Genomic DNA, 19,880 nt, shown 5'->3' on the forward strand with positions numbered 1-19,880 from the left:
TATTCCTAAATGATATACAATATTTAGATTAATTATTAAATAGCAAAATTTCAAATCTAGTTAAATAATATAAAATGTTTTCTTCTGGAAATATTTAGTCAAGTTGTAAACCTATTTTCAAATGAATTGAAAATATTAAGTAGCTTTTTATAAATTAAACCATTTTGACTATTATTGAAAACCCTAGATAATAATGTCTAATTTGAACCATTCAATTTTAAAATATCAGAAGCAAAAATAATATTTAAAACCCAAAAAGTTTATGGTCCGGTATTCGCACACTCACTATCTTCGGTACCTAGAATTTTATAATGTGGCTTTAATCCATCAAATCTATGATCGTCACGTGCTCTTGTACAACGCCGGAAAAATAATTAAACTTGTTCTTAAATTATCAAATCCTTACTAATCAGTTTTATTGCGCTTGTTATGTAGGTAGTTCTGATTTTTTTTAATAAGCTTAACTTTTTTATATAATATGGATAAAGTTTTTATTCTACATCTTTGTTATAAACGTATGCATAAATACATTTTGATATTATATACTCTTACCGCAATTACCTTGCGCCTGTATCGTTTCATCAAAAATCCTAATAAAATAATAATAGCCCCGTGGTAAAATATCCCGGATATTGCGCGCTTGGGATAAAAATTAATTTGCAGAAATCCCTCTCGCGTATCGGTAAAATTTGGTGTTGCTAGGGGGCGCAAAACAGAAACAGATATACACAAAAATAGTAGGTTGAATTAAGCAATTCGTGTAATCCTCGACGAGATCTGTTGTTATATTGAGTATATCTTGTTTCGGATTTATTCAAAAAAATAATAAAATGCACAACTGTATTAGTTTAATAAATTATTAATATTTGAGTTAACTTAATAGATTTATATCTCTTTATAATTATAAATCATATAATAAATTGAACGAGCTAAGTGAGTTAAACGTTTTTACGACAATTTTATGATACTAAAATAGAGTTAAATGAACAATTTGCTTTACTTCATATTATATTACAAGGATTTTTTTTTCTTAAATAAAAATATTCCCATAGTAGCGATTCATACATATGTTAGGATACGACCACACGCATTTAAAGTCTCGCAAACTGTGCCTACGAACCTAGCAGTCGTTAAGTAGCACGCCCGCATATGTACAGTCTACGCGCACGACAATGTATATTATGCGGTGCAAAACTAGACTAAATACACTAGAATAAAATCGCCGTAATAAAATATTAAATTGCACTATAAAAAATATTTAAGAGCTTATCTGGGGTTTTCTTACTCTTACTCTTTAAATTATTCATCATCTATTTTTTAAATCTTTATTTTTGTATTTTATGTATTTTTTTATTTCACATAATGTAAATTTTATTTTATTTTTATAATGTATAATTTTCTTAAAATTCCCATTTTTATTATTTTGGAATACTGAATAGTGAGTCTGGGTGTCTTGCACCCGCTGCAACGCCCCTGTGTATAACTAAATTTTAAATATAATATATAACTATAGCTAGATTCATAAATTTTGCTGAATTTAATACTAATAAAAATATTTTGAGTTAGGCTAGGTTAGGGTATGGTGTACCCTAACCTAGCCTAACTTACAATATTTTATTTGTACCCATACCCTAATTATTACTACAAATTTTATATGAATACATTTTTCTGACAAATAATGTTTAAATTCATATTAATAAAAAATAGGTACACATTTACTAAATTTTATTAATAAAATGCACGTATACTTTTTTTATAAAATTAAATACAAATTTAAGTATAAAACATTAAACTAACCTAATTTCAACTAATCTCATTTTTTATAGACAATATTATTTTATTAAAATTTGTTTTTTTTATTTTTAAGTATAATAAAAAAATGTCAAATAAAATATTATATTATTTGCGAGTAATTTAATTAAAACATATTATTATTTCACATTCAAGCAACTAATGTTTTTTATTAAAAAATATTACAATAAGAGTGCATATTTTACTGTAAATTAAATAAAAATAAATATTATTGTATCTAGGTCATGATCTAACATTAATAAACATAATATAATAATAAATGTTACCCAACCAATTTTATATCTTAGAGTTTTTACTTATTTATTATATTTTGTTATTTAATAATATATATTTTATTTTCTTTATCTTTAAAAAGTGTTTTTAATGAATATTTTTTAAACATAGCTTAAATAATTACATAACTCATTGTTTGCCGAAGTCCAATATATCAGCTTTTGCTACCTTTGCGAATATTTTTTAATATAAGGTAAAAATGTTATTGGACTCTAATGTATTTGTGTTACGAGAAAATATAATTTTAACATATATTTTTTTAATTATAATTTATTAATACTTAAATAATAATCTTAAAAACCATGACAGTCAAAGATTTAATAATTTTTAATTATAGCACCTTGTGATAATAATAAAGCAATTTTTTATAATTTTTCTTTACTTTACTTTTATAACAAGCATTAGCGACATTTTTGTTTAAAGTCTTATATGCTAATATAAGTTTTTTTCTAAAATATATTTAAAAAGCACTCTTGACGACTCAATTAATCATAATCATTACCCAATCCATATGGTAATGATTATGATTAAATTTAAAAATTCAACGAATTATTTTATAAAAAATATAGTAAGTCATTTACATAAAAAAATAATAAACAAGGCATGGAATTCAAAAATGATTCTGATGTATTAATAAAATAATAGTATTATACTAATTGGATAGTAAAAAAATATTAGTACTTTGACTGCCAGCTTCTTTGTCAGATTTGTGTGCTTAGAGACACATTTCACGTATGATTTAAGTATAATTGTGGCAATTTTCCTTTTTCTGAGAAAGAGAGACAAATCTTTCTGAATTTATCCCTTTGCACTAAGAAAGCCCCTAATTGTATATAATTATATAAAGGTATTTGTTATAGTACTCGCTTTGAAAGACTTCTGGCATTTTTTATCATATTCGAGAAATTTCAATCTTGTTCGCGGAGGGAGACGAAGAAGAACGAACGACTCGATTCGCATAGTGAATATTTTCTATTATGTCGGATGATTGCGAAGCGAGCGGAAAACTACGAGATAAATAGGTCGGACTGCCACGGTAGGGATGAGAGGGTGGTTAAAGGGTGGCGACTGGGAGGTGTCCAAGGGGTGGAAAGTCTTCCCACGGATCTTTCTATGATTGAAAACACTATTGATTTGACCACTTCTAGCGGTCTTCGTTCCCTTTGGTCACACAACGATAAACTATATTGGCTTTTCCAGTGACCAATATAACTCTTAAAAATGCCACAAGAGATTTTAAAATACTTGCTTAACCTCTTCCAGTTTCGTTTATGTTAAGTCTGTAATGTAATCAAATATGTTTGATTTTTTTAAATATTATTATGAGTAGAAAACTGTTTACTATTTAAATTGCAGCATTTAGCTTTTTTAATATAAATGCTTATTTTTCTTAAATGATTTTTCTTTATTATTGAGGTACTCTATGAAAGCGTATAACTTTTATTTTATGCGTAAGATAAACGCCTCGTTAACCTTTTACACGCGATACTCCATCTCGGCCTTATAATAAATAATCTTTCTTGAACCACTTGATTATTTTTCTAAGACAATTTACACAAGAAAACATCTTGACCGTTCTATTAACGCTGCCCATATTTTTTAAACTATCTTTCTCTGGTTTAATTAAAAAGCCGTCGGTATTATAAATCCATCATATGATGGACTTTGCGTTGGTGACCCAACCCGGTTGCTCATCATATGATGTACATAGCGTGGAAAGGGTTATGTTTATGTATAAATTTTAATTATAAATAAACCAGAATCTCGTTAGATATACCCTGATTCCGACACTCACTCAGCAAATATTATTTTTTGTTTTCAGGTAGAAGAACCATCGAGGCACAAGTCAACGGGTAACGAGGATGAAGCAGGCGGCGATCAAGGTAGTTCAGAAGAGCCTGGCACTGGTTCTCTGGTCCAGTCTTTGGCCACGTCCAGGGACGAAGACGACGATTCCAGCAACAACGCTAGTTCTGAATGCAAAAGCCCCGGACAAAGGTGAACATGAGTAACGAACGCAAAAAAAAAGTATATGTATATATCACGCTTTACCATACGAATGGAACCACGGCAACGTAATTACATTGGTGGCATTTAATTATCAAAGATTACATTTGCAATTTCATTCCTTCTTGTGACGCAAAGTTGTGCCAATTAATTCGCATCTCGAATACGTTGTCAAAAGTATACTGCCAATGTTACATGGCACAAAACCATGATCAAATTACGACCCCCCACAGCCTCCACGACTCGGCAATTTACATAGGGTGCACAGCCGGTTATAAATCACGGTCCAGCGTTGCCGTCTCTATCGGGCTTTCAATCAGCGCCGACAACTACTACTAGTAATGTTTCAATAGCGACTGATATTCGCGATCGGATGATTGATCAAATTAATTGTTACAATTCGTCTGTGATAGATATTGCGTCCGAGAGTTCTACTCTAAGTGAATCTACAATCACTGCAGAGCTTGAAACCTTATTAAATTCAATTTCAGAGAGGATTTCTAAAAAAGTAAATCGACAATTTTATTTATTAGACTATCATCCATCCATTTCAGTAGTTACTTTTTCAAAGTCAGCTATAGGATTTGAGAAACATCTCAATGAAATGCTTAAAAATTGATGATTTTAGAGGGATATTTGGAAAATAAAGATATTGCTGTTTCCGTCCGCGTAAATCAGTTGCAGAAACATTTTTTAATATCTACTTCTATTCTTGTAATTCATATATTCTATAAAAAAAACTGCCCCTGAATTGTATTGATAACTTATATATAAAAATAACAGTGAAAATTGTAAAACATTAAATATATATGCGTCTTTAAAAGTGGTTAATAATTGATGCATTTTATGAACAATATTAAGAGTGTCCAGAAAAATCCAAAATAGATCTATACTTTCTATCTGTACTCTCCAAATATCCCTCATATATATATAATACATTAAAAAATAGCGTATTACTAGAGAAAATCTTGCTTTATTGCTTATAATGAGATTTATTAGTAATAGCGACTGATATTTGCGATTGAATGACTAATCAAATTTATTGTTACGATTCGTCTGCGAGCGAACCGCTGATAGTAAATCTACAATCGATCCTTTTTCAGGGCATTAAATTTCAATAAACCTGATTCGTTTTCTTAATAAGTTAAACGACAATTTTATAAATTGACTTTTTTAAACTTTTTAAATAGTTCATATTAAGAATATCAACTAAATGATTTGAACTAGTACTATTAAAAAAATATGAATGCAAATTTATACATCTTTCGCTAATGATTATTTATTAGTATTGCTTAAATAGCTATTGATAAGCACCGTAGAGCGCTTCGCTGTAAGTAAATCTACAGTTGATCCATTTTTTGAGCTTTGAACTTTAATAAAACTATTTTTAAGAATATTTTAAGAAAAGTAAAACTACAGTTTTTTAGCTCATTTCATTATCTGTCAGTTTATAATATATATTTGTAAATTTCAACTGTATGATTCAAATGACATCTAAAATTTAAAATTTATTTTTAAAAAAAGCAATTAAAAACGGATTGCCTGTTTATTTATATATGAAATAACAAAGTATCAATGCAATTTTGAACTATAAGTTGCATTAATGCTTTTCTGTGAGTGTGTGGAGCGGGTTGTTTTTTGTTGTTTTTGCTACACTTTTAGGAAGCGCGTTAAAAGGGAGCTATTGCACCCTTACAAGTCTCCCGCTAAAGAAAAGTTGATAGCGGGAGACGAAGACGAGATCAAGAGCTACGGCACCAAGGGGCCACAACTCGAAGAAGATGGCCCCGGAGACAGGAGAAGAATGTCCAGTAGCCAAAACTGGAAGAACGTACGGGCCGTCATGGCCTATTATTGTTCGTTGAGGAAAATCAAAAGGTTCGACTGGTAGAGAGTGTGGCTATATGGCGCGATTTGCTCAGTGTTTTTCTATTACTACTACCACATTTTAAAAACTATACTTTCCTGTTATTATTATATCATTACCTACCATTATTCGATGTTTTACTTTTTTAGGTGCCGTGCTCGATACGCGGTCTCTTTATTATATACAAAAAAATACGATTCTCACATTATAATTTTATCTTAGATAGATTTGACAAATGGATGCAGTTTGGTGTGGATTTACTTTTCGGTGTTGTCTATACTAACTCACACTGGCGATGTTATTCTTAGAAGAGTTTTTTTTATTTAATTTTGTTTGATTGTTAGTATGTTTTTTACGGTAAGCTAATATGCATTTTGAGTGTTTTGGTATATTTGCATTAGTCTCACCGAAAACTGTGTGTGCGTGATTTTTATATCTATTTATTATAAGACACTCAAGTTTTCTTTTTCTTTAATTAAGAAACATCTACACATATGTACATACATTAAATATACATTAGCTGTAGTTTTTCTCTTGAGAGTTGTTTGTGTAATGTTTCTACTTTCTTTTAAATACTGAGACACTAACAAAATGTTTCTTGCGTATATTGAAGAATATAGTTCTTGACAGATATGAATTAGTTATGTTATTTTCTCTCTTGATATACGCTCTTATATTGTATAGAATAATACATCTTGAGTCTTCCGTAGCAGTTTATTAGATATGGTTTATATTTGTACATATTGATGTTTTTTATGCATAAACACACAGGCATGGTGGTTAAAACATTAAAATATTTACTACGAAAACAAAACGCACCACATCCATAAATTTTATTATACACCAATATTCACAACAAGCATAAGACTGACTTGCTTTACTTGAAGTTTATATTTGAAAACCACCATATTTTTTTATGTTTTTGCATTTTTTATGAAAATCACGACTGAAAAACAGATAACCAACAAAACTTGGATACGTCAGATATTTGCATAAATATACATGAAAGACAAACATAAGCACATTATTATTATTTCTTACTAGTCAACAATCTATATGTAGCGCATAATACATATTTTCTGAAAAATATATATGTAATCTACTATAAAAAATTGAACATGAGAAAGACATAATTGTATAACATCTGTTAACAAGTATTTTATATAAGAACAGAATCATTTTAGAAGACACTTTTTAAATTAAACACCTTCTTTACTTAATAATTTTTGCCACTGTTATAAGAAAATATCATATGTTATATGTATATGTAAAAAATAAAATTTAATCTGAACTCAAAAATCATTATTTTCTGGATATACTACAAAGTTATTTTTGGTAATATGTAATTTATTATTGTGTCGGTTAGGGTCACATTCTCGTAAAATTGTATAATTGTGTTAAAGTATAGATAAAGTCCTCTTTCCGTATCTGTGTCTGGAGAACCGTCTCATTTCCAAAGCAGATTGAATTTTGGATTATGGATTAAGCTGGGAAGCCTGTTTTCTCGATCTACGCGTTAATCGTCAACTTATCTTGGTTTCTAGTTCATACACACTCAATATGCTCAAGTTTAAAAACATTGGTTGTTGACGAAGCAAAAAATTCCATTGAGGCGCCGATATTTTTTAAATACATTTACTTTATCATCACACCACAATTTCAAAAGTTACTTAACACTTTTAAGAACATCTCCAAGTATAAGTTATAATGTTGGTTTCTGGTTTTCTTTTACCAATAGAGAAATACATGCTATGCTACATAGGGTTATTATTATTATGATAGATAAAATATATTGATTATGATACAGAACAAAATCAAACCAAAGGTGGATGAAACTTCGCACGACCGTCCAGCTGAGTTCCGCAATTTCCACGATACAGAAGAAACCTCCGCTGAAGCGCGAAGACTCTTTCCTCAAGAGGTTTTCGACTCGGCAGATACCCGAGACACAAGAAACAGTGAGTATCTTGATCTATGTATTCGATCTTAATAACCACTTTCAAGAGTTTACCATATACACCTCTCTGGTTATGTTGAATCTATTAACTAGCCGCTATCTGAGTGGGCTGCACTCCGTGTCTTACATGCTTACCAATTTGATTGAAACGTGTCGCAGGTCGAGGACACTGGCTCCGAGGGCGGTGGCGGAGGCGCCGGTGCGGGGGCGGGGGGCGCGCCCCCCTCACGCAGGAGGCGCCGCGCCCCCCGCCCCCCTCGCACGGTCGTCAACCCTGACGAGAATTTTTACTTCTATTGGCTGTGGCTATTGACCGGCTGCGTCCTCTACAACCTGTGGACTCTCATCGTCAGACAGAGCTTTCCAGAGTTGCAGGTAATTATTTTTTATTTACACTAAGCTGTTAGCATACCAATGATCTATATACAGGTGACCAGATGTCATGTTTTTCGCATTTTATCAAAGATTGTTAAACAAAGTCTACTTCTCTGCGTTTCACAATGATAGATCTAAATTATAGATTCTCGAACTTATTATGCCTCCTGTCCTTTTGTAGAAAAAAAACAGAGATGCGAAAAAATGTGTTTTAAATATCTTTACCTACGGCGCATTTGTGACGTTGAGCTAGACAGGGTTTGACGTGAAGAGAAACGCAGTTGCTTAATCGGCGTTCTCTTAAATTCAAGTTTGTATAAACTTCATGAGTCCAATTTAAAGAGCTCGGTTGTTTGCTCTTTACATGCTGTCTTTAAGTCCGAAGTGAAAGCTTTCTTTAGGTCTGTTATACATGTAGCCTCTCCAGAGAGAAATTTAGGGCTCGCCCACTTTTGCTAGTTTGGTTATGATAACAAGTTAGAGTATGACCGTTGTGTTTTTGAGTAGTCAGCTGTGTTTTTTTAGTGGTTTTTAAACCAAAATGCAAATCTTCTTGAGATTCAAGATCAAATCATACTCGTATAGCATGACAAACCAAACCTGAAATATGAGCGTGTTGTTTTTAAAACTGATTTTATTCGCGTATCACTTGTTTTATGCCAGTTACTCTAAAAGCTTTATCGGCTGTTATTACAGAAAGGTCTATCGACCTGCCGAAGTTTTATGACCTAATAACGTAATATTTATATTTTAACGCTTGGTGCGTTAACAGGCGGCCCTCGACTTTCGCACATAATTGGTTCCTGAAAATGTGTACGAATGTTGAATGTTCGAAAGTCGAGGGAAGTAAATAAAATTGAAATTGTGTGTATTTTAAAATATTTATTTATCAAGTAAATATAAGATGTTTAAGAGGCGTTTAAGAGACACGTTTAAGTGGGGTTTGCGGGTGTTTTCTTTGAAAAGTTATCAAGAGTTAACTGTTTTCCACTATTCTTTTTCTTTTCTTCATATATTATTTTATAACATGCTATGTTTTTATTGATCGCCCTTCGCACTTGAGATATGCGTTCTCCATTGGGATCACAATCTTCCATAATATTTAAAAATTTGTCAAGGTGCGTGAAGGCTTTATTCATATTTTTCATTGTTAAAGAGTTTTCCAAAATAAACCTGTCTCATCTACATTAAATATTTGCTAGAGGAATATTCTCCATCTTCAATAATTTTGGATAATTAGGAATTAAATTATTTTGCAGCATCTTTATGCGCATCAGCCGATTCTCCAGTAAACTTAATATTATGAAAAGAATACCTCATTTTAAAATTGTAAAACCAACCGTTACTTGCTTGAAAAACCGTGTTAAAATCTTTTTTTTAATCTATCCTTCCAATCTTTGTGCAAACTAAGAGCTTTTGCTTAAATAATTTAAATGCTCAAAGGGACATCTTTTTGATGTTGGTCATCGATCCACGATGACGAAGATTTCCATTTCATCCATGTTTTTTTTGCTGTGTTTTTTTGAAAACATATCTTTAAAGATTGTGGAAATATATCTTTATTTTCCACAATTTTGAACGTATTCCTTAATTATATTTTTATTTTGCAAAATTGAACATATCGTAGACCTGTTTGTATCATACGAACGTCCGATTAAAGCGAAATATGATTAACAAAAATCATCCTAATGACAACAATTAATCTGATGTCTGCCACCAATTTATTATTATTATTATTATTATTATTGTATTTAAATTTATTAGTTGCTAGTTTTTAACCTATCGTTTTTTTATATATTATATTTATTTATAAAAATTCTTGAGAAAATAGATTAGTGAAAATGAGGATTCTTATTTCTCGAGGAATAAAAGACAATGAGAAACCAGAATGCCTAATCGTGCTGATATAAAATAATGAGTGAACTGCAGTCCTTAAAAGATTGACCATCCCTGATCTACAGGTTGTGAAGAACCTCTAATACGAGCATCGTTCACACGAGCGGGAGATAAATTGACAAACCCTTTCGAGCTTTCCAGTATCCCGGTCCGTTTAGGTGTCCCTTTATGTAACGCTACACTCATTTTCTCTCTCCGGGTCTTGAGAGAAGGGCGTGCAGGAATTTTCATTGCCAACCTACCCCCAACCCTTTCGTTCGTTCTACCGAGTTTATTCTAACAGGGCTAGGAGTGGCTTGCGAGATACGAGCGATGCGTTAGCGTTGGAACGGATAAACCCATTTTCTAAGGCGCTAAAACTATTACTGCATAATGGGAAATTTTAATCACTCAGCGCCGCCGCTGGGCGCTTAAATTGCATGCCAAAATTATTATCATATATATTTCCGCGTTACTTCCTTGTTAGCGAACGTTATTTCTTTTTCTTTTTTATTTAATCCGAGACGCAATTGTGTTTTTATGCTTTGTCACTTTTTATGATGCTTAAAAGGGGCATCTAGGTTATGGTTAATGCGGCGGGTGAAATGTTCTTCCGCATTTTATTTTTATTTATCAAAAAATTCTGGATGTTATTTTTTTAATATACGTGCTTTATACAAAATTAATTTACCTGATAATTTGATATTTTTTATAACATCTAAATAAATTTCATTGTATGTTAAAAATAGCATATAATCCGTTACCAATTTTTTACATTTTTTTTTACTTGAGAAGTTATTTTGATGTAATATTGCTATGATTAGTGACTCCTATCATTTTTTATCAGAATATAAAGAACATTCTCGTTAAATTATAATTTTTATCAAAAGAAAATACTACAAAACAATCTTGTAAAAAAATTGTGATGGGTATGAAATCGACGCTATGTAGAATAAACCCCATTGTAACGTATTAAACTTAGGCTTGTTATCCTGCAATGAAAAATTTACAATTAATAATTAAATCAATCTTGCGCCAAACGGCTTGTCAACAAAGACGTGGATAAAATCAAGACCATGATTGATAGTGACACATGAGATTGATCGCGCGCTAAACCTAGACATTTACGAAATCTCGAGATTAAAATGCTCGATTCTTGAATTCGAGCAAATAAAAATTAATGTAAATTTATGCTCGCAATTCGTAACTTATACGCAATAAAAATGTGGGAACCACCTACAAGTCTACATACTAGACCACCCTGCAAAAACTACATCGTACATCGGCACACAATGAAATCCGAAAAGATATTAGCCAAATTAATAATCCAATGATAATACTCTTTTCAATATATATTCAAAAATAATAAAAAAGTAATTAATTAATAATCAACGATTAGACAATACATAACATTTGTTATGCTGATGACACAGTAATATTTGTTGAGACAATTGACGACCTTCATCTTTAATTGCCGACTTCTCTTCGAGAATGTACACGATCAAGAACTTTTTTACCAATTAAACAGAGAAAAATAAAGTGCTTCGTACAGGTGTAAATTTCTTTATACCTCAATATTGAAGAAAATTGAAGAAAAAATGTATCAGAAAATAGAAAATGGTTGCGAAACGTATATTTATAAATGTAGATGACAGTGTTGCGTGCAGAATAGAACGAGAGGAAAGTAATGAATATAACTAACGTCTAAAATTGGACATGATACCAGAAAAAGACGTACCAAGTGTGAGTAAGCAAATCTTACGTTATTAAGTCATAAACGTTGGCAGCTCAATTGGCTTTTTGTCGTACACGGCGATAAAACGTCAGTGCGTGACAAATATAAAACATCGCAATAGCCTTTCAGGATTTTTAGAAATACAGGTTCCATTGTGCTTTTTTTACATAGCCTATACGAATTTAAATTGTGAGCAAGCTTTGAAGCCCTGAATACTTAAGACTGGACTCCAATGAGGAGAAAGCAGTCACCTGATAGACTAGCTGATTCACCCCGCCTGGCAGACGCGCCCCCACCGACAGATGCGAAGATACGACCTGAGCCTCTCGAACATGATAATCGCAGCAAGAGGAACTGCATTCAGACACTATCACTGACACCTACAAGACCCCTGAGGATATTCCACGTACATCATCCCTGCACCAGCTTCTCCACCACTGCTCGGAGAAAACGATTCTCGTGTATCATAAAATTCTTACTAATTTCCACCTCAGGGTTACCAAACCTTAAATATTGATCAAGCCCTTGATGGAAAAAGTAGTTTCGGTCGATCTCTACTCACAAGACCTATTAACTAATATGTGTTTCATCCCGTCGAAATGTAACGGGCCATCATCTATCGTGTTACATAGGTAGATTTGCAATAATAATAATATTAATTAATATAGCACATGTCTTTGAAATAATAATTAACATCCCGACAACGCTTGTCAATGTGTGTGTTTATATGAGCGTATAGGTATTGTATTCGCGTGACACAATTAACCAGGAGGAATACGCGTAGTGAGTATTTGGATAAAAGCTTCCTTGACAACACACAATGCGTGAGGGCATTGAATGGAATACCATCAGTATTCAAGGCGCATCCCTTTCGTCGAATTTCCCTGCTCGCCATTTCAGAACAGAGCAGAGCATATAGTCAACCTAGTGCTATCTTGTCATATCCGTTTCCCAGCTAGCATGCGATAAGCGCATCTATGGCCTTATATTCAAAGGATATTATCGCATGTCAATCAATGACAGATAGATCGAAATAATCTGTACAAGTATTTGTGTGTGCAACGACAACAACACCGTTAATCCTTTGCCCTTGTGACGGTATTAGGACCTAATAAAATTTAATCAGACCTATTGACCTATTTTTTTAGATAGAACAATCGTAAAAGTAAATAAATTATATTTATGTATATAAATGAAGTTATGTTTAAGTGATTTACTGTTTTTAAATGATGAGTATAATACTGTGGGTTAGTTGAAATAAATATACGTCCCACAAAATCAGATAAATAAGAAAAATAAACAGTGATTTTTATTGTTTGTTTTTCTCTTTGACAACACTGGTTGGTTTATATTTAACTCCCAAAGAGCTACATTTATATATGTTTTTGATTTCGAGGCCGAAAGGGTATGACTTTTCAGTCAAATAAACAGCTTTTTTTATAAACATGCATAAATTACCAATTATATAGAGAAATTTAAACTGGCAGGTCATGGTAGTCGTAGTTTCGCTATTGAGTTGTATTATTACTGGCTGTGATTTTCAGTAGAACAGCTGGGATTTGTCGTGATACGACTCCGTGGCGTCAGGCATCTGCCTCTCTGTGATTAAGTGTCGTATCTTTTATAATGCTGGTTCGAATCTAATAAATCGCAGATGAGAATTGCAGCGCTACTTGTACACACCACCAAAATGTGTTCAGGCCTAAAAATAAACAATCCATATGGCTACATAGGCGATTGGTAATCAAAGAGTTGAAGAACAATAGTAATGTGCGTAGAATAAAATATATTTTTCTGGTACTATTTGTAAGGGTCATTGTCTTAAACCCTAAAATACCATCAAGAAATAGAGAATAGTACATCTCTTCCAGTCTTTAAACTTAGGACCAATGTAGATGATTTGGGGTGGAAACATAATCTTTGCTTTTATGCTATATTTGCTAATACAAACCTTATCACACATGTTTGAAACTGATCGTTTATACTTAAGTACGATCCAACGATTTTAGTGCGAATTTCTTTGGCACTTTTGATACTGCAAATACATCTCAAAAATACATAACTGTTTTTTTTTTATATAAGATATTTATATTTTTTTTCCAATTAAGAAATATTTCTTAGTGTACTTGCTAATGTTAGTATCGGTTTGAACCATCGGCACTTAAGAAAAGCCCATTAAATGCGATTTTAGTACAAAATACAAAGCAACACGCAAACCCTTACCGCAGAATTGACATTGAATTTTCCGGCGTTTCCGTCTGAATCGCGAAAATTTTTACCCACTCGTGCGGCGACAATAAATTATCCAGAGAAACGGCAATTTCGCCCGGCTTTTATTACGTCACAGACCCCTAAAGTGTCATACTAGACCTACGTTAGGCACACGGCCAAAATGTCTAGGGTGCTAATTAAAAAAACGTCGAATACTTCGATGACAATAACTCGAAATATCGATAATGAAAAATCACTGTGACATTTAATTGCTACATCAGATTTTATACGTAAAATATTATATTTTATATAAAATCTAATCAACTACCCTTAAAATTTATTAATTTGAACTTTAACAGATTTAATTTTTTTATAGTAAAATTGAATAATTATTCGTGAATTCATGTGATTCTTACATTTTGTCATGTTTGCTACAAGAGAATTTTACTTTATACAGAATTACACAAGAATAATGGATGCAATTGCAACTAACAGCGCGCTGCTTGAAATCTTTGAGCACTGGCGGATTGTCGATACCACCCTTTATCAACTTCATTGAATAAACACTAAATCGTAAATGCGATGATCGGGGTAACTTTCGTACATATTCACGAATCAGTGAACAATGAAGTGTTGATAAAGAATACTTCTGAAAATATAATTCACAGAGAGCAATAATTTTCTTTTTGTGAAGGAATGGTATTAAGACGTCACGATTTTTGGTCTAAACTAGATAGTTCTAATTAAATTATTGATGATGTTTTCTGTCTGGTGCCTAAACACGTTAACTGAAAATATTTGAATTTTCAGTAAATGTGTTTAATTTCTTAGTTTGTCATTTTATCTATCAAATACATAGAAAAAAAAATTATCCAATTTCTTTGAAATTTAAAATGGAGCGATAAAATAAAGGTCTAGGACGTTTCATCGTAGCTGTTTCTTTATCTACCAATTAATTATTTTTATTAATGCCTTAATTTTTTTTATTCATAATTTTGTAAACTATTCTCGTTTTATCTTTTTATCGTTGGAACAAATTTCATTTATCAAATATTTTTTCCAAAATCTAAGCTTTAAATTTATATCCTGTTGTAAAATAATTGTACACAAAGCAAACAAGTGAAACTATATTGTTTTTATTATTATAAGTATTTGAATAAAATAAACGGATTTAATAAATTTGTGAACATGTGAATGTAGTAATAAAATAACAATAAGTTGCATAGCAACACATGTGTGCATAATTGTTATTCGAAAATACTACATAAGCGAAAATATTACATAGATAAAATTACTGTTAGTTTAATTCGATAGTTTTACTTAGTAAAAGTTTTGAAGAGTTCCAATTTTAGTAAGTCAAATTGAATTGTTTTTTCATTATCATTTTTAATCCACAATTCTGCGATCTTCTCTCGTTTTACTTTTTTATCGCTTAGACAAATTTTATAGTTTAATGGAAGCAACTACTTATTTTAATGTAATTAATTAAATATTTTTGACGAAAATATATTTATATTTTATGATAATTATTCATTCATTATTTATGGATATTTTTCAATATTAAAATAGAATCTTGAATGCGCATTCAAGTAAAAATTATTGACAGAAAATACAATTATTAGCTATTAAGATTAAAAATTGTGAAGATCATAAAAAATAATGTTACTTTTCTAGTATAGCGACCACACACAGATGATCACGTTTAAAAGGGTCTTTGTCTCAAAAATTTCATTAATTTACTGTGAACATAATGATCATCAATCAACAAGGAAATAACACAATAGCGTAAGATTTTGGACCACACAGCCCTCGTTTCAATCCAATAAATAATTAACAGTAAATATTCTCCGTCATTGAGAGAATATTTCTTTGTTGCGAAACGGTCACGGATAAAATAAATCACCGAATCCACATCATTCCCATTGCAATGCAATACGACCTTGGACAATGCCCATCAAGCGAAACGTAATACTTTTTTATTTAAATTTAAAAATGTCCGGGATAATCAGTGTTCGTAAAATCTTGACAAGAAATTTACTGTATATAAAACCATGCTCAAGGGTACTGCATACTAGATGATTATACAAGGTACATAGTGCCGTCGAGCTCCCCAATTAATACGCGTACTGCAAGTAAAATCTGATATTACAGTTAGGGAATAATAAAATGCTGCAGTCAAAGAATAGTACATTGAATACAAAACAAAAAATCTATTAAATGAATATTGTCGACCAGAAGAAAGCTCGATACGCTCGTACGATGTATTATATTAAGATTGTAAAGGCATAGTAAAAATCCAATCTGCTTACTAACCCACTCTGACAAACTTTAATCAATAAACGAAGATAAAGGCTGCACGCTCAACCCGAATTACAAAACCGCACACCGCTCATGTAACAAGTAAAGTTTTAGAACAACCATGATCAAAATTACTACTACAACTTCTATATTTGCTTACAATGACTACTAAAAAAATGAAATAAACGGTAAGCATCTTCAGACTCTTAACAAAGTAAAAGAGCGAAAAATTAGTAGACAAACAGCTATTTCGAAGAGGGTATCTTTAATGAATTCTAGAAAAAGTTACATAAGTGCATTAAATGAAACTTTTTATATTATAAAATCTAAGTTTAACACCTACTATTGTCGACTAACAAACACCGAGAAAAAATTCCCGTTGAGCTCCCTTTAGCCACAGCAATCGAGTCAAGCGATAAAAGCAAACTTTATGACATTTTTACGTCGTAAAATACTGCTCATACCGAATTTCAGGATTCTTTTGGCCCACTTTTGGTGACCCCGTAAACTACATCGGTTAAGTTGAGATTTTTCTTTCCTTTTTTCAGACATTAGCCTCGACGTTTTGGTTCGCCTGCGACACGTTCACAGACGTAGTTTTCGCGGCCGACCTGGCCGTTCAACTAAGGACCGGCTATCTGGAACAAGGACTCATGGTCTACGATTCCAAGAAACTAGCTGGGCACTATCTGAACTCACGTGCCTTTCTCCTGGACCTGCTTGCGTTGACGCCGCTAGATCTGCTTCAGCTGCGATTCGGAACGAACCCTATGCTTAGGTTTCCAAGGTTCCTCAAGGTAAAAATCTTCAATATAATATATTATACATATAATAAATAAACATAACATTCTTAAAATGCTCATTCTATAGGTTTACAGGGCTGTTAATTGTTATTATATAGTAGAATCAAGGACTGTATATCCCAATTTTTGGAGAGTGATCAATCTTATACATATCTTGCTGATCTTGGCGCACTGGTTTGGCTGTTTCTATTTCCTCTTATCCGAAGCAGAAGGATTCCAGGTATTAACAAAAACCATAAATATTCATTTATATATTTTATTATTAATTATTATTCTAGGGTGATTGGGTGTACCCATACAGACCCGGAGACTATGCTACTTTGACCAGAAAGTATTTGGGGTCGTTATACTGGTCAACACTTACCTTGACGACCATCGGCGATCTGCCAACCCCCGAAACTAACGCAGAGTAAGTTAAGTAAAAGTTAAATCGGCTGTGTTTCACAATTGATGCCAGCTAATACACTTAAGTCAGTGTTTTTCTCTGGGGAAATTCTCCATGAGTTATTGTGCAAAAATTAGACGAAGGTTCTAAACAGCTTCCAACTGTTTGTCTCTTTCAATGGAATCCTAAGGGACTAAAATAACCCTCTCAGTTGATATTGATCCAATATTTACTTAACTAGTTTATGTGAAAAATCTAATAATTTAAAAGCAATTCTGTTTTTGGGAATATCTCATTATTTCCTTACATTATAATTAGATTGCAATGGGTTTAAAACCTAAACTATTAATTATAAATCAGTTAATGCTTTCGTAAAAAATATTGTTTTAATATATTTTTATGTCGGCTTACTGAATTAAAACTCTAACTTTACTTTTGATCGCGTTATTTAGTTCTTTTGTATCTGCAATTATTTGACTTGTGATATTTTTGGCGACTGACTGACTGGATTTACAACCGCGTTATTTATTAATTTATTTTTTATTAAATTTTGCGTTGTATTCTGACAGGCGTAAGCCCAATGCGTTACAAGTAAGTCAATCAGACATAATGAATACTGAAAGTCTGGGAATCGCTGACATATATATTATTTATTACAAATTATTATGTGCTATACAATTTATAATCAATTGATGTCACTGCAGCTGGGTCCTGTTTTTTTTTTATAACAGCACATTATTTTTATAATTAAAAATTCGAGTGCTGCTGCCGGATCTCGAACCCAAAACCTCAGAGTTACTAGTCTGAGACGTTACGGACTACGCTATTCCGTTCTCATATATGTTAATATAAAAAAATATATTTCTTTACGTTGTTGTTTTTAATATTCCAGACGTTTTGCCAAAAATGTTTTTAAGCATCATCAGGTGGTGTTTTTTCCTGAGTAAAATATGTATTTGTTTGTTTAAAAGATGCGCAGCAAAATCTCATATAACTAGCCTCAAATCTCATTAAAGTTGAAATAACTTAGTCTGTAAGGCCTAGACTAACAACCCAGAAGCTAAAGGTTCATGTCCCCGTAGCAATTTCAAATTTTTATTTATTAAAATGGTTTTAAATTTAAAAAATGCTATTAACTGCAAATTGCCATAGATTGATTGTAAATTATAATTCATTTAGATGTCACTGTCTGGTGGTTAATGAGGTAGGTAATGTTTGTGTCTGATTGACTTACCCTCATTGTAACACATTGGGCTTCCGCCTGTCAGATTACAACGAAAGATTATATCAAAAAAATCAATAATATTTAAAATGTTGTAAATGTATGTATTATAGATAAATACCATATTTTTTAGTATTTAAATCAAATTTGCACAATTTTAAGCAAACATTGTGCTTCGATGGAAATATGCTACTCAAAATAAAACACCACAAGATGTTGCCAAAGAACATTTTTAGCGAAACGTCTGGATTATAAAAAAATATAATGTTGAAATATTTTTATTAATATATTAAATAATAAAAAAAATGAATTACGATTTTTCCACTATGTTTCGTCTAAGGTGCACTTAGACATCTTCATGTGTGTTTTTTTTTTAGTTTATAATAGCAGCAAAATAAGTTGTTTTTTAATGGTAAAATCTTTAAATTCTCAGCTCCGTAGTTAAATGTGTACTATATTGTCAAATAAGTTTAATCTCATGTTTCATATTTAGTTATTTAAGAAAACGAATATGAAGATGCGTAAAACATTTTAGACAAAAAGTAGTGGGAAAAAAATTTTTAAGCTGTAAAAATTTATTAAATAATTGTATTTTTTATGCGAAAATATTAGTGCACCAAACATTCAAAATTAATTAATTTTTAACTAACGAGTCTGCGTTACAATGTGTGTGTGTTTTGGAACATCCCTATTTGACTCGTAAGCATGGATTCGCTTCCCTTTTTTATATAACCTATGAATTGCAGATAATTATATATTTTTAATATTAGTGCGACTGATTTACATTTTCCCATCTAATAATCGGTATTGAATAATAATCTTAATTAAATATATAAATTTTAAGTACATATTAAATAAAATAATTATAGATATTCTAAAGGCAAAATTGGGGCCAAGATATGACTGTTGCCAGTCGGATATTTTATTTTGCTTGAGTTTTTAAACTGAATTTCGGTATGGAACATCCCTATTTGACTTGTTAGCACGAATCTCATTACCCTTTTAAAAATGTTTATAAACATTACAAATTGTTCATATTTTTTAAAATAATAATGGTATA

The 19,880-nt window shown here is 31.5% G+C and overlaps 1 protein-coding gene across 1 annotated transcript in view; it reads left to right on the plus strand.

The window, feature by feature from the left end:
• The window catches only part of Cngl (Cyclic nucleotide-gated ion channel-like), a 249,881-nt gene that overhangs the window by 214,853 nt on the left and 15,148 nt on the right, over positions 1 to 19,880 (plus strand). The window contains exons 3-8 of the mRNA XM_088181395.1: positions 3,908 to 4,083; positions 7,767 to 7,917; positions 8,076 to 8,291; positions 16,959 to 17,207; positions 17,281 to 17,433; positions 17,492 to 17,622. Coding sequence (XP_088037521.1) covers positions 3,908 to 4,083; positions 7,767 to 7,917; positions 8,076 to 8,291; positions 16,959 to 17,207; positions 17,281 to 17,433; positions 17,492 to 17,622 — 1,076 coding nt within the window. The remainder of the gene's footprint in view (positions 1 to 3,907; positions 4,084 to 7,766; positions 7,918 to 8,075; positions 8,292 to 16,958; positions 17,208 to 17,280; positions 17,434 to 17,491; positions 17,623 to 19,880) is intronic.

The sequence above is a fragment of the Plectrocnemia conspersa genome, unplaced genomic scaffold (genome assembly GCF_051122295.1).
Source record: "Plectrocnemia conspersa isolate PC_06_02 unplaced genomic scaffold, ASM5112229v1 ptg000002l, whole genome shotgun sequence".
NCBI classification, from domain to species: domain Eukaryota; kingdom Metazoa; phylum Arthropoda; class Insecta; order Trichoptera; family Polycentropodidae; genus Plectrocnemia; species Plectrocnemia conspersa.